This window comes from Bos grunniens, chromosome 22 (assembly GCF_055505025.1).
Source record: "Bos grunniens cultivar Pamir isolate PY7600 chromosome 22, Bosgru_T2T1.0, whole genome shotgun sequence".
In the NCBI taxonomy this organism is placed as follows: domain Eukaryota; kingdom Metazoa; phylum Chordata; class Mammalia; order Artiodactyla; family Bovidae; genus Bos; species Bos grunniens.
In genome coordinates, this window is record NC_141186.1 from 9927004 (window position 1) to 9942312 (window position 15309).

The window sequence follows — 15309 nt, forward strand, 5'->3', positions numbered from 1 at the left end:
AACCTGGATGGAAAATACAAAAATGAACTGAAGGGCTGAGGAAGGGAAAACACTTCCTTTTTTAATTTTTCGTTTTCAGTGACCATACTGGCCTGTAAGGTGGCCCTCTGAAGTGGATGCCTGTCACCTAGATATTGGCTGGGATTTATTTCCAGAATTCCTGTTTTTCTAGATTGTCTGCAGTTTAGTGCCTATAGAATGTGTCTTGAAAATACTAACTTTTGCATGGAGAGAAAATAGTCCCACCTGAAGTTCAAAATATTTAAGTCATGACAACAGACTGTGGGGATTATATTTACACATGCGTGTGTACTACAGTCACTTCTAGTATTTTCTCTGATATCTTCAAATATAATCCATCCATCCTTTCATGATAGAAAAAAATATCTCAGACTTTTCAGATAGTTATAATCACTTATAATAGCATTACATACTATTTGTTCAATTGTACTGGATACTTTACAACTTATTTAATGTATTTCATTTAATATTAAAAGCAAACATATAACCTAAGTCATTAGAGAAGAACATTAAGTGCACAGGTTTGATCCTTGGTACAGGAAGATTCCATGTCCTGCAGGGCTCCAGAACTACTGAAGCTTGCATGCTAGACTCAGTTTTAGACCTCCAGAGAAGCAATGGTCAGCATGGCTGGAATCTCAACCCAGTGTGTCTCATGCCAAGAACAATGTTACTAAGTAATCTCTCTTTAAGGCAAAACAACCCAGACTATGGACATCCTCAAGATCTCCTGGATTGGTTGAGAATTCCCACTCCTAAATCTTTTGTGGTCTGATAAGAAATAATCATTGAGGGAGAAGATTTTTTTGAAGGTTCACTCAGTGGTGTCAGTAAATAACAGATACTTCCTCCCATATGACAGCATTTGCCAAATTTTCTTTATCACAGCTACAAGGTGCAATATTTGGGGAAAAAATATGCAGAATTTAGAGGGAGTGATATCCAGTCAGTGGAAACTTCCTATACTCCGTTTCAATCGGTGTTTTCAAGAATGAAAAAACTATGTTTACGGGTAACGTCAGTGCAGGAGATGAGCCTGTCCTTTGTGTGAACACAAAATTACTGTTCCAAGCAACTCAATTGTCCAAATGCATGTTTTCATGTCATAGCCACAGGAGTGTGGGGTTAAGAGTGTAGTCATCCAGAGAGAGGAAGAAATAAGAATTGTGTTCATTTGGGATTCATTCCCCAAAGGTGCCTTCTTCCAAGTGCACTGATGCACTATGGAGAGTTAGCGAAGAAAAGTCACCTTCCCCCGGCACCACCGTGTCCTCGTCGCTTCTCAGGGCTAAGCAGCGAGAGGACAGGCGAGCACGTGCCACCTCAGCCACTCAGCACAACACTCAGCCCGCAAAGCAGGTCTGAATGATTGGCGATGCCTCTGCTTAGAATGCACTGTCATCTTGGTGAAATAACGAATGGAGTTTTTGAACTGAGGCTCGGTCCTGTTTCTGCTTTAGTTGGGCGCTGTTTCCCCAGCGTATGGCCAGAAGTATGTTTTCATCTCTAGCACTTACAATTTTTTTTTCTGTTGGAATTCTCTGTTAACTGTCAGATTATTTGGCAACACCAGATGAGCCCCTTGGAAATCTGGGGCAGAGGTATTAGGGTGTGTGCACCTTGGTACTGCAAGTGATAATTAAAATGCATTTACTTTCTATCATGCTACTTTTTAAAGTCTGTTTTTATTTTTGGCTGTGCTGGGTCTTTGTTGCTGTGCACAAAGTGAACGTGAAGTCGCTCAGTCGTGCCCGACTCTTTGCGACTCCATGGGCTGTAGCCTATCAGGCTCCTCTGTCCATGGGGTTTTCCAGGCAAGAGTGCTGGAGTGGGTTGCCATTTCCTTCTCCAGGGGATCTTCCTGACCCAGGAATCGAACCCGGGTCTCCCGCATTGCAGGCAGACGCTTTACCGTCTGAGCCACAGGCTTTCTCTATTTGTGGAGAGCGGGGGCTACTCTTCACTGTGGGTTTCTCATCGTGGCGGCTTCTCCGGTTGCAGAGCACAGGCTCTAGGCATGTGGGCTCTACTAGCTGTAACTCAGAGGCTCTAGAACTCGGGCTTCAGTAGCTGTGGTGCGTGGGCTTAGTGGCCCTGTGGCACATGGCATGCTCCTGCACCAGGGATTGAACTCGTGCCCCATGTCCCTTTCATTCTTAACTACTGGATCACCAGGGGAGTCCCATGTTACTTTTGATGTTTAGGATTGAGGTTAAAAGATGAACCGTGTTTTAAAATATATATGTGTAAATGCTGCAAATACATGGGTCTATTTTTTTATGAGAAGCTTTGTTCTTCTCTTTGTGTCTATTTCTAATTTTCACTTTCTCTCTTTTGCTTATTTTTCTACCTGTGTAGCCCAGAGCAGTTCATTGTTCTTTTCTTAGACAATTTCTACACCTCTCTCTCCTTTTGTCCCTCCGAGAGAAAAGATGCATGTTCAAGGTGTATCATTTGAAGACTAGAAACCTTCTACTTTCCCTACTATTTTCCAAAGGGCCAAGATCAGTCATAGGCAGAGAGAATCCCATGTATATCTGAATGCCTTTGCATGTGTCAGAGCACCTGTTTAACTAGTTCTAAAAAAATCTTCATATTAAAACGTTGTCATCTCTTGAACATATTTTTCTTTTGTCTTTCACTTGGTCCCACTGTGTTTGCCTCCAATCCCCTAGTCCAAGAGCACAGAGCAAGGAAAGAAATAGTAGGTCTGCTGGGGAGAGAGGTTACAGGTCCTCGAAAGCAGGAAACAAGAATAGGACTCAAAGGCAGATGCTGAGGGTGACACTTAGGAGTCTAGTGCTCAGGAGCCCAAGTGCCTGATTCCCAGTGTGGACGTGGGTTTTGGCCTAGCATGAGGAGTGGTATATAGTGACCTCCGTGGTTTGCTTGTTTGTTGCCCCAAGGATGATCCACTGAGCTAGCTATTTGATAAATCTCAAGAACCATGAACCTTGTTCTGATTCAGCCAAACAGAGCCTCTCTCTGGGTGAAGCAGTTGAGCCCAGTTGACTTGGTTAAACATCCCTGAAATGTGAACATGACCGGGGGACCCACCACCCTCTCGGGGCAGACTAGTGGGACGTGGCCAGCAACCCGGCAGGGTCAAGGGACGTCCGTTCTGCTTAGTTTCCTGAAGGGGCTCAGGTTGAAGGTGGGAATCTTTAGTGCTTGAGCCTTAACCGCTTCACTCCCGGCTGGTGATAAAGTGCATTTATACCAAGACAAACCAAAAGACCCATGCTCTTCCTCCCACGTCTATTTTTCTTCTTTTCCTTTGGCTGGAATGTGAGCAGCGGTGGGAAAGGACTGAGCAGCGTCCTGAGCCGATGCTTGCTTAGTAACCTTCTGAAGAGGACCTAGTATTGCTGTCTCCAAGCGCCTCTTGGAAACTCTTTGAGTGGTTGGTTGGTATCCCGTCATTTCTAAACAGGACAAATTTACTCTACACTGTTTATAGGAAGAGTGTTGAAAATCATCTGACTTGAAGCCAAAGGTCAGGAACCTAATGAAGAATTACATTCCTCTCAAGAAAACCATGACAATTTTTTTTTTTCCTAAACACACAACCTACTTCTTTAAACAGTACTCCAGCCTGAAGTTAAGACTTATTTAATAACAATGGTCAACCCGCATATCACTTCTCTCCAGTGTGTTTTCTCATATCATTTTCCTCAAATACCTCAGACACCAGAGTCTGTAGGTGAGACAGACATACATCGTTGAGGAGAGAAAATAAAGTGTGTCATGTTCTTTTCACAATGTGAAATTATTTATGGGCCTCTGAGTATTGAATGTATAATTTACTGTTTAACTTTGGAATGAAACATGCACGTACCTTCTATAATATTAATATCTTGAATGTAACTTTTTTAAAAAGAACTTTTATATGCATTAAAAATAATTTCCAAGTATCTAGCTAACTAACTCACAGCATTCTAGGCAGCTAGAGCTAGGCTGAGATTCATGTCTTGATCTTATCAGATCTATTCACAGAAGATCAAGCCTGAAATCCACCGCTCCTGTCGCTCAGCCACGACTGAGGTTTGGAGAACAAGAATCAACATGAACAGAATCAATAACCCCAAATGATGATAAAAGCAAGAAACAAACCAAACACTATCCTTTTGAGACCAGACCCATTGTATTTGTTTTTTGGTTGTTCTTTTCTTTTTTTAAAAACAAAATCCTAATTTACATTTAATTTTTTAAAAAGTAACAGAGAACTCAATTAATGTTAATACAAAAATGAATACTAAAACTGTGATGCAAAACTCCAGAACCACAGAACACACTGGATTAAAAACTGTCCTGGCAAAACGTAGAACTGAGATAAGACCCATTTTCTCAATTCTTTCAAGGGCCAAGCATTTCTCAGACATTCAGTACCATACTTTCCATGGGAAGTACAGGCTATACGTCAGATCCATCTTTTTTCTATTCAGAGTTTACCGGAGGAACCAGGAACATTTTGATCAGGACTCTGTGCATGTGTGTGTAAACACATGGTGTGTAAGTGCCAGCCTAGGTGTATAAGTGTGTAAAGACGCTATCTGTATTTTACAGTTTGCAGCAGTTTAGAGGAAGGTTCCAGAGAAGGCAATGGCACCCCACTCCAGTACCCTTGCCTGGAAAATCCCATGGATGGAGGAGCCTGGTAGGCTGCAGTCCATGGGGTCGCGAAGAGTCGGACACGACTGAGCGACTTCACTTTCACTTTTCACTTTCATGCATTGGAAAAGGAAATGGCAACCCACTCCAGTATTCTTGCCTGGAGAACCCCAGAGACAGAGGAGCCTGGTGGGCTGCTGTCTATGGGGCTGCAGAGTCAGACAAGACTGAAGCGACTTAGCAGCAGCAGCAGAGGAAGGTTCACTATACATGAACTATTTATAGTATTTACTATAAATACTACATAGGGTATTTTCCTATACGTACAGTAGTTTTGGAGGGAGACAGATTATGGTGACTTGGTTCATTCCATCTGCAGCTTGGCCTCCTGTAGGCAGCAGAACTAGACCCAGTTTCTGCAGGCTCCCTTCGTTGCTTCTAGATCCACCTTGAGGAGCAGCAGTCATGTTAGCACTTGTAACTTGGAGGAAGTTGAAGGCCAGAGCCTGTTTGCAATGAATCTTCTTGGTGTAGTTCCTGTGTCTGATTAATCTTAAGATTTCTGCTACTGGGGAGGCTGTGAGCGTATCACTATGTCTCTAGGAAAAATGGAATTGAGGTACAGAGTAGAAAGAGAAGTTGTAGTTTGTTGGTTGAAGCTGTTTGGTTTCCAGACTTAAATGCTAGAATACTGAATTTGTAAGGTGGTGTCTCATTTAAAAGAATCAAAAGGACAGGATGAAAGTGGAAACTATAAAATATGTAAAGAAGAATGTAGGACTTTCTTTTATAAATAAGAAATATCAATTGTCAATGTGCTTCCCCAGGTGTCTCAGCAGAATCCACTTGCCAGTGCAGGAGACGAAAGAGACATGGGTCCAATCCCTGGGTCAGGAAGTGCCTGGAGGGGGTCATGGCAACCTACTCCAGTATTCTTGCCTGGATAATCCCATGGGCAAAGGAGTCTGGCGGGCTACATACAGTCCATGGGGTTGCAGAGTCGGACGCAACTGAGCACATAAAGCTGTGTCAATGTTGTAACTGAATATTTTCCCATGTGAAGGGAACAGGGCCACTTCGACTTCTCTAATATGTGTGACTATTAAAATATTTTCGACGAATGTTACACATAAAGCATTTCATCCTGTTGTGCACAGCCACATCTCTTTGTTAAGATGTATGCATGTTGATGACCATCTTTCCATTATTCAGGGTGAAATTCAAAGATGTCCCTTGATGCTCCTCTGCATTTAGTAGAACTGAATTCTTCATTTGTGTGTATGTTGGGGGAGGAAGTGGGGAGTGATTAAGCTGAACTGTTTGGAAGAAAAGTATATATTTGGTTTCAAGAAACTGGCAGCGGGAATAAACCACTGAAAATACTTCTAGATCAAAAAGATAAAAAAACGCAATAAAGCACGCTCATCTTTTTTTAAGCTTCAGGTGAGAGAAAAACTAAAATTGGAACCAGTTGAGTAAGACATTTTGGTAGTCTGATGCAATGGTGTTTCACCCAGCCATTATTTTTTCATCATTAAGTTGTGTCTGACTCTCTGCGACCCCATGACGGTAGCCCGCCAGGCTCCTCTGTCCATGGGATTCTCCAAGCAAGAACACTGGGGTGGGTTACCATGCCCTCCTCCAGGGCATCTTGTAGGCATCAAACTCACGTCTCCTGTGCATTGGCAGGCAGATTCTTTACCACCTGAGCCACCAGGGAAGTCCCTGTGCTCAGCCATACTGCCTCTCAATTCATGAGCTTTGTCTAATCAGAAACAGTGAGGAGTTGGTTCAGACTTTTGAAAGGATTGACTAGGGGATCCCAAGACAGACTGGAAATGCCACTGCTGTCCTCCACACGTGAGCAATGAGTGCCACAGTAGATACCTGCTATAAATTGTGGGAAGACACTATTTTTTTTTTTTAATCAAGAAGAAACATTAGATTTGTTTTCTCTGCTTTTTGGTAATGATAAACAGGTAGAAATAACTCATGGACTAAAATCTTCCAGGAAAAATAATGTAGGCATGTAGCGGTTGCTTCAGCAGCACATATGCTAAAAAATGCAGGCAAGTATAATGCGTGGCCATGAGATACATAGTAAACTCTAGTTATCGTTCATTTAATAAATACTGTGACCTTTTGCAGCTTTGAGGAGTTTTTCTTAGAGTTACATCCTCATCTTGATCCATTGAAAGTAATTCATCACCGTTTTAAATGAAGGTCCATACCATATTACTGCAGTTTCATTCATTTTGTGGCTAAGAAATAATATTGCTATGATGTTAAATTAGTGGTTAAAAGGATTTTTAAAAGCTTTAATATAATAGTGCATTACTGGTAATTTTTAGTGCAGTCACATGTAATATTTCAGTCATAAACTACAGTTTGCATGAGTTTAAACTTAAAATTACTTCTTACCTCTAGATAAGTCTCTATAAAGTCAACCTGGAAAAATCTTATTATGTTTATTTTATTCCTTTTATGCAAACTTCAAATGGTTACTTTATAATCTTTCAAAACACTTTTGGTAAGTCAAGAAATGATTAGTTATTTGTACTATTAATCTCTAATGTTCGAATACAAATTTTTTTGAACACAGTTGTGGATGATACCCTTTGCATAATTTATATCAGAGTAACAAATATCATTGCTCTCAATAATATTTACATTATTGATTCAGACAAGCTCCTTTGACTACCCCTGCTTAAGTGATGGATGTGTTTTTCCTGAATATGTCCTGCTATGAAATAAAAATAAACCAGCACTATGAAGAAATGCAAATGAAGTTTCAAAAATAATGGTTAAATAGCTCTTGTGTAACTGTGATGACACTTTAAACTGAGAAGTTCCCAAACCTAAAAAAGTTAAAATTCCCATTTCCACCTCTTTTTCTCCAGTGTGAATACCTTTTCTTTAATGACACCATTAGTTTTGGTCAGCTTGCAGTCAAACATAAATCTGATTTTTAAAGATGTTCCTAATGTTCTGAATTTGAATTTATGTTCCTACTAACTCAACTCTATTCTGTTCTATTATACAATTTAAACATTTATGAATTTATGACCACAGATCTTAGTGATTCTTTGATCTGTCCCTGAGTTACTGTGACTTATATATAGCTGTGCTAAATTTTCATTTGTTCATACACTGAGTCATTTATTCACCCAACCAAATGCCTCCCAATGCCAGGCATGGTTCTAGGCACCAAGGATACACTATTTAAAAAAGCAAGATCCCTACCCACATGGAACTTGCAGTCCATCTCTGGTTAGTATGCTGAAATCTCACTCTAAATATTTTTCTCCTTAAAAAGCACTTTACATGCGTGCTCAGTCGCTTCAGTCATGTCCAACTCTTTGCGACCCTCTGGACTTTAGCCCACCAGGCTCCTCTGTCCATGGGATTCTCCAGGCAAGAATACTGGAGTGGGTTGCCATTTCCTTATCCAAAAGGAGAATTGAGTCTGAAGCAAATTCATCTTATGTTCATGAGTGCCATTTCATTTATAAATGAATATTTACAGATGATTAGTGTTCTTGCCTGGAGAATCCCAGGGACGGGGGAGCCTGGTGGGCTGCCGTCTATGGGGTCGCACAGAGTTGGACACGACTGAAGCAACTTAGTAGCAGCAGCAGCAACAACAAATACAAGAAATAGATCTGTATGTTTAGCCATTGTCCAATCATTTCACTGACTGGAGTTCATCAGATGTTCAGAGCTCAGAGCTATTCAGATCAGATCAGATCAGATCAGTTGCTCAGTCGTGTCCGACTCTTTGCGACCCCATGAATCGCAGCACGCCAGGCCTCCCTGTCCATCACCCACTCCCGGAGTTCACTCAGACTCACGTCCATCGAGTCAGTGATGCCATCCAGCCATCTCATCCTCTGTCGTCCCCTTCTCCTCTTGCCCCCAATTCCTCCCAGCATCAGAGTCTTTTCCAATGAGTCAACTCTTTGCATGAGGTGGCCAAAGTACTGGAGTTTCAGCTTTAGCATCATTCCTTCCAAAGAAATCCCAGGGCTGATCTTCTTCAGAATGGACTGGTTGGATCTCCTTGCAGTCCAAGGGACTCTCAAGAGTCTTCTCCAACACCACAGTTCAAAAGCATCAATTCTTTGGTGCTCAGCCTTCTTCACAGTCCAACTCTCACATCCATACATGACCACAGGAAAAACCATAGCGTTTACTAGATGGACCTTTTTTGGCAAAGTAATGTCTCTGCTTTTGAAAATCCTATCTAGGTTGGTCATAACTTTCCTTCCAAGGAGTAAGCGTCTTTTAATTTCATGGCGCAGTCACCATCTGCGGTGATTTTGGAGCCCAGAAAAATAAAGTCTGACACTGTTTCCACTGTTTCCCCATCTATTTCCCATGAAGTGATCGGACCGGATGCCATGATCTTTGTTTTCTGAATGTTGAGCTTTAAGCCAACTTTTTCACTCTCCACTTGCTATTAGGAGAGGATTAATTAGCATTGCTACTATTAGCATTTGTGTTCAAGTTAATATCTTAATTTTCCTTGTTACATAAAAATATGTATATAACAATGTCTGAGTGGTTGAAAATGTTGGGAAGCTTTAAAAAAAACTCCTAGAGAATTGTTCTCATTTACAGTGACCTGTAGCTATTCAGGCTATTATAATATTGTCAGACTTTATAGTGTTATAAGTGATTGAAGGGCCCTGTGACTGGGCTCCACCAAAATATATTTAATTTCTTTACTGTCAATGATCTTTTCATTATAAAGTGCAAATTTACTCCGTCTCCTTAGTGCTCTGATCTTAAAATGTCATATCCGCACATCCAGACAGCTGTATCTTATTCTATGTTAATTCTGGTGGATAACATTTACATTAATATTGAAGATGATATGATGCAGGCAGGTTTTCTGTGCTTTATCCTGAGGTGTGAGGCCCTCCAGCCGACTGAGTACAATGTAAGCAGAGAGAGACTGTTCACTTCTCTGTAAGGAAGTAAGCAGGCTGTTTGATGCCTGTGGCTTAGTGGGAAAATATATAAACTGGAGTCAAGAGTCACTTGAGGGATAGTTTCCTTATCTGTAAAGAGGCAAAAAAAAAAATTTTTTTTGTTTCTCCTACATCAAAGTTTTATTGCAAAGACTGAATAAAAGAATGCAGAAATTACATCTGATTCCAGAAGCTATAACTGGTATTATTTCAGTTTTCTGGTTTTGTCTGCTCCCCAGTATTATAATAATTGATGAAGGAGTTTTTAAGGAAACAATATTTCTCAACAAGATTTGAATTATACACTTAAACTGCTCCTTTGTTTTTAAAGTGTTGTTTGCTTATTTTGGAGCTATAAGGAAACAATGAGATTCTCTTATTTACTAGCCATTCATATTAAACAACCGATGCAGTGATTTGGCTTCCTGAACGCATACTGAACCCAGGGGGGCACAGAAAACCCATGTGGCTTCAGAAGTAATACATCAGACCTGAAAGACACGTTTTGAGAGCCATCAATTACAACTGCTTCTATACTAGAAATGGACGTTTTAGTCCTCTGTGATTAACCAACGCACAAGCCATTCACCAAGTTCTCTGGTGTGCAGGGACGCTGGTGAGAAATGAACAGGGTACTGGAACCCTTTCCTGTAATAATACAAGATGATTAAGAGGATCTTTAAAAAGTCAATTGACTAATCAATACCATGTAACTGCTTGCAACATTTTCCCCATGCTAATCAGGAATTAAGTTGTTTAAGCTAAACATCTCCAGTTTCCCCCAGTTACTCAACTGATTTACAAGACATGGTCGAGGATGTCAGGCTGCTGGAGCCAGATTCCAGGGCATCTGTCATTAAAGAAAGATGGAAAAAATTCATAGACAGCCCTCTCTCACTGGACATTCAGAAAGCTCTCGAAAGGGAAAACATAATAGGAAGTATTCTCCTAGTTTTAATGTAGTAATCCCAAATTCTAAACATATATAGAGAATAAGGGTAGGGGCTTAATGAAATTCAGGACTGACAGAGGTCAAAATAACTATAGAAAATAGAAAATACACACTATATATTTGCAGGCCTTTAAAATTTTGTTTTAACTTCTACCATGGTGAACAAACAAAGCAAAGGTATCCTAACAACACATGTGAAGTGACACAGTATTACCTCCCTATATATTGCCAGCAATTCTAGTCTCAAAACCATGTGTAAACTTTTTCTTGAATGCCACTGTGGGGGAAAAAAAAAAAAAACACTAAGAAATAACTTTAAACAGGGGAAAAAACTTTTTTTATTGATATGTTTTACTTTGCTGGCAGACCAGAGCAAAGGTTTTGTGAACATTTAAAAGATGAAAAAGGTGAAGAATCCCAGAAGCGGTTTATCTTGAAGCGAGATAACTCTAGTATTGATAAAGAAGACACTCAGGTTGGTTCTCAAGTTTGAGAGTGGTGACGTTGTCGTTTTGGAAGGTGGGCTGCCTGATGTTCTTGTCGTTCTTCTGTTGTCCCTGCTCCCCCTCCCAAATCTCCCCCGCCTCTGAAAAGAACCCCCTCCCCCAACCTCCTGCCCCCCACCCCTACCTACCCCTTTGGCATTTGGTGGGTAGCAAAAGACCACGTCATGGTTGCTTCAGCGCTGGCTCTGTGTTGGGCTGCATGGGTAGTGCTTGGCGCAGGCTCTGCTGCATGCCTGGGGGGTCGGGGTGCCGCAGGCTCTGAGCTGATGGGAAGAGCTTTGTCAGTCGCATTTCCAGGTGTCTGTGTAACTCTGGCAGTCGTTCCCCTCCCTACAGCTTTATCCTTCCGCTCTGCACACATTGCGCTGGATTGTCAATACGGACCGCTGATCAACTGATGTAGCTGTAAACAACAATCCTTGTTATGGTGAGGCCAGGTGGATTTTGCAAACTCTCCCAAAATAAGTCTTCGCAACAAAGAATCAGTTTCTGTTGTAGTCCCCCACCCCTTCCTGTGTTTTAACTTCCATGTCAGTTGTTTGCTTGTTTTGCACGAACTGTAGCGGAACTTCCTCCTTCCCTGTTTTTTGCTTGTAACAAAACATTACATGGTTCTAGAATAGCTTTATTCAGGGGAACTCGACAAGGCTAGAGAGACTTTTCTCCCTGTGGAGGGGGTGGGTTCCAGGGTGATGAAGAAGAAAACTAAGTAAATGGCAAAAGAAAACACATTTTCAGTGATAAGGAGAACCATAGAAAGTCATACAAATGCCATTACAATTACGCTTCCTGTCCCTGACAATGAAAATAGAGCTTTTATGAAAATGACTTTGCTTTAGAATGCTGAAAGGTAAGACAATCTGCATCACACTCAAGTTATTATTTTAATTACCCACAGTGAGTCACTGTGAGCCAGTATGTGCATCTCTGACACTTTAAAAAAAAGGCAACAACAAAAAAAACTGTCCATCATCTGTATCTCATTTCCTCCCACCACCACCACCCCTGAACCACACCATGGCTTGAGTTGACTTTGACACATGTGCCTGTGTTGTGTACTTAGTGGATGTCTGTTGAATGGATGGATGGATGTGGTTAGTGCAGGGCGTTTGGGAGAGGAATGGCAGGGATAAGATGCAAAAGCGATAGAAACACAGCAAGTGACTCCAATAGAAGGCGGAGGAAGAGCAGGCCTCATGCTGGGTTCTTTGAATTGTTAGTTTTCTGGATTTTGACCCTAATCCACAGACAGGCTTTTAGAATTCAGTTCTTCCTTTTATCCCAGCTGCGATTCACAGAATAAGTCACTGAGTGAATAAAAACGCAAATTAGGATGCAGAGAAATGGCATCCACATCTTCCTTTCTGCCCCTTCTTGCCCTGTTTCTCTGACCACAAGTTTTCAAAGCCATTTATTCTCGTGGCCACCTTGGCCTCGCCACTTCCTCTTTTCTTACCACCATTCCGCCTCCTCCTGGGGCGTCACATCTTTGCTAAGGAGACAGAACCCATCACAGAGCAACCGGGCTGAATGCCTGAGGTACATTCAGAGCTTACCTTCCAGAAACACCGAGCTATTTGCATCCAACAAGGAAACAGCCAGGAGTAGGAGCACCCCTGCCATCACAAGGCACACACCCCACACACATCACCCACCACGACTTCCTCGGGGACCAGAGGGAGTGAGACTTGTCAAGCCCCATTTATTTAAGCGAACATTTATTACTCTCAGCTGACAGTTTTTCTTGACTGCAGATTTCCAACGGCTCACCTTGGGTAACCCTCCTGATTTCTCTTTTCTGTTCAGCAAAACAGAATGCATCCATTTAGAGATGACAGACGAAGTAAATCAATTGAAGAGAGAGAAGAGGAGTATCAGAGAGTGAGGGAGAGAATATTTGCACATGATGTGAGTAGTTGTTTTCATTGCCTCTTGAGTGCGGTCCCTCCGTCAGCAGTAAGGCAGCCTCGTTCCCCAGACAGGAAGCTGATAGGAATGAGGGAAGCTGGAGGCAGGGAGCTGCCGAAGGGCAGCAGACCAGAGGTGCTTCTGGAAGAGGACCTGATTCAGGGAAGTGATGGAAAAGGAGCCAGAGGTTTGTGTGTGTTCCCAAATATCGAAGTACTATTTGGGGTCAATAAAATAGACCTTAAATATGGAGAGAGGTTGCCAGCTTTGCAGAAAGCTCTTCAGATTTATATTAGCCAACAGATACCACGTGGTTTTCTTCTTCAGACCCACATTGTGCAGAAGAAAGAATTCCAAAACAAGAGAAGAGTCAATTGAGCATACACACACAGAATTTTCTGCATTCTTAGCAAGTATGGACACTTTATTATATCAAAGGTAATAAAGATACTCATCCCCTCCCCCACCCCATTTTCAGATAAAATTTGTTCCATGACCCATTTTCAAGGGAATGATCAGAAAACAATTTCTTTTGTTCATATCCCAACAAAGAAAATGTGGTTGGGATTATTTTTTTTTTATTCTTTTGCTCACTGTGGCCAAAATTAAATGTGATTAAATTCCATACAAATTAAAAGGTGAAAAAAAGCTGAATTTAGATGCAATGGAATGGAAAGGACAAGCTGTTTCCATAGGCTTTCCCTTCTATGGGTGCATTTGGCAGCCTCTAGAAAATGCTGTGGGTTTTTCCCTCTGCAGAGGTATAGCCATGAGCACCTTTGTGTAGATTCTCTGTGGCCGACACCTCTGTCTTTCCTAAGTCAGATGGGCATCTGACCTCCTCTATGATTTGTTCTCATGATTTGTTCCTTAGAAAGCCATCTAGACACCTAGGCATCCATGCTTAACATGCAAGGGGCCTGCTGTCCCCAGAGGTTTTAAGCCCAAGCTAGCCTCCCTGATCTTCCACCTTCTGCTGAATCCTTTAATATGAGCTACAGAGGAAGTGACACTCTGCACTTCTTTCACACGCATGTGGGTTTCTGCCATCTGCTCTAGAACCTCTCTGCCTTTCTTAGACACATTAAAATACAATTGTGAATTGAATAGCCTGGTCCAAAGCTTGCAGAGTAGGAGAGTGTGAGAGAAGGAGATGAGGTAGCCATTGTTGAATGATGTCCAGGGGCAATTCTAGCAGATTCTAGAAAATCCTTTTAATTATGATCAGAATTCTTGATGGTGCAAAGGACAGCCTGACACATGGTAGACCTTTCCTTGTGTTTGCTGGATATAAGAATGCAGTAATGAGAGGCTCTGTTCTAGTCATAATACTGTAATAAACCTATCTTGGACTGGAGATAGAATATTCCTGTCTGATGACCTTCAAGATGAGAAATTTTTCTGAAAGACAGTTTATTCTCTATTCTCTTTTTTTCTCTCTCTTTTATACACACACACATACAACACACACAAACACACATTCTTCCTCTTAGTATAATTCTGACAAGCCATATAGTTTATGAATGAGTTGTTACATTGTAAAGCAAAGAGTAGTCACCCACATAATGTACAAACAACATTATGCTTTTCTTCTCTGTCACATTGCCAGACACTCAAGTGCCGGTTGACAGCAAGTAGCATCACTGATGCATGCCTGTGATGGGGGTGACATTTGCCCTGCTAGCCTTCATTTTTGTATTTTCGTGCCCGTAGGAGGTCATCGAAGGGAGGAGGGGTCAGCCTGACTCCTAGTCCACAGCGCATTTCCTCACATCCCTGTTCAGGAGATTTAGGAGTAAGGAACCTGGGTTCCAGGCTGAAGATTGGAGGCAAGGGTCCCTGTTTAAAGCCTCTGTGGCCACATGCTGTATTATTATTTTTTATCAAGTAAAAGCAGACCTAAATGTGAGATAGCCTAAATGGAAAGCTATTGTCATAGCCCTTTTATTCCGTGAAATATTTCTTTAGCCTTCTCTGCAATGCTGTAGCTGCTTCTCCTTGTGGGAGAGGAGGAGTAAACACTTTTGATAGACTCTCTGGTGGCCACCACTTCTGGTTTCACTAATTCAGGTGGGAGACTGGCATGTTTCTGAAGCTGATTTTCACTTGATCTCCTAGGGCGGTAGGTTTTTTTAATTGGCTTTCTGTACTCAGAGAGCTTCCCAGGTGGCTCAGTGGTAAAGAATCTGCCTACCAATGTAGGAGATGCCAGAGATGTTGGTTTTATCCCTGGGTTGGGAAGATTCCCTGGAGAAGGGCATTGCTACCCCCTCCAGTATTCTTGCCTGGAGAATCCCATGGACAAAGGAACCTGGCGGGCTACAGTCCATGGAGTGGC

At 41.8% G+C, this 15309-nt stretch overlaps 1 protein-coding gene across 24 annotated transcripts in view; it reads left to right on the forward strand.

Annotated features, from left to right (window-relative positions):
• The window catches only part of ARPP21 (cAMP regulated phosphoprotein 21), a 162764-nt gene that overhangs the window by 61914 nt on the left and 85541 nt on the right, over positions 1–15309 (forward strand). For 13 of the 24 annotated variants that reach the window (XM_086365770.1, XM_086365766.1, XM_086365772.1 and 10 more), the window contains exons 10-11: positions 10924–11032; positions 12870–12971. In XM_086365770.1, coding sequence (XP_086221896.1) covers positions 10924–11032; positions 12870–12971 — 211 coding nt within the window. The remainder of the gene's footprint in view (positions 1–10923; positions 11033–12869; positions 12972–15309) is intronic. The other 11 variants (XM_086365785.1, XM_086365780.1, XM_086365782.1 and 8 more) reach the window with 1 other exon arrangement.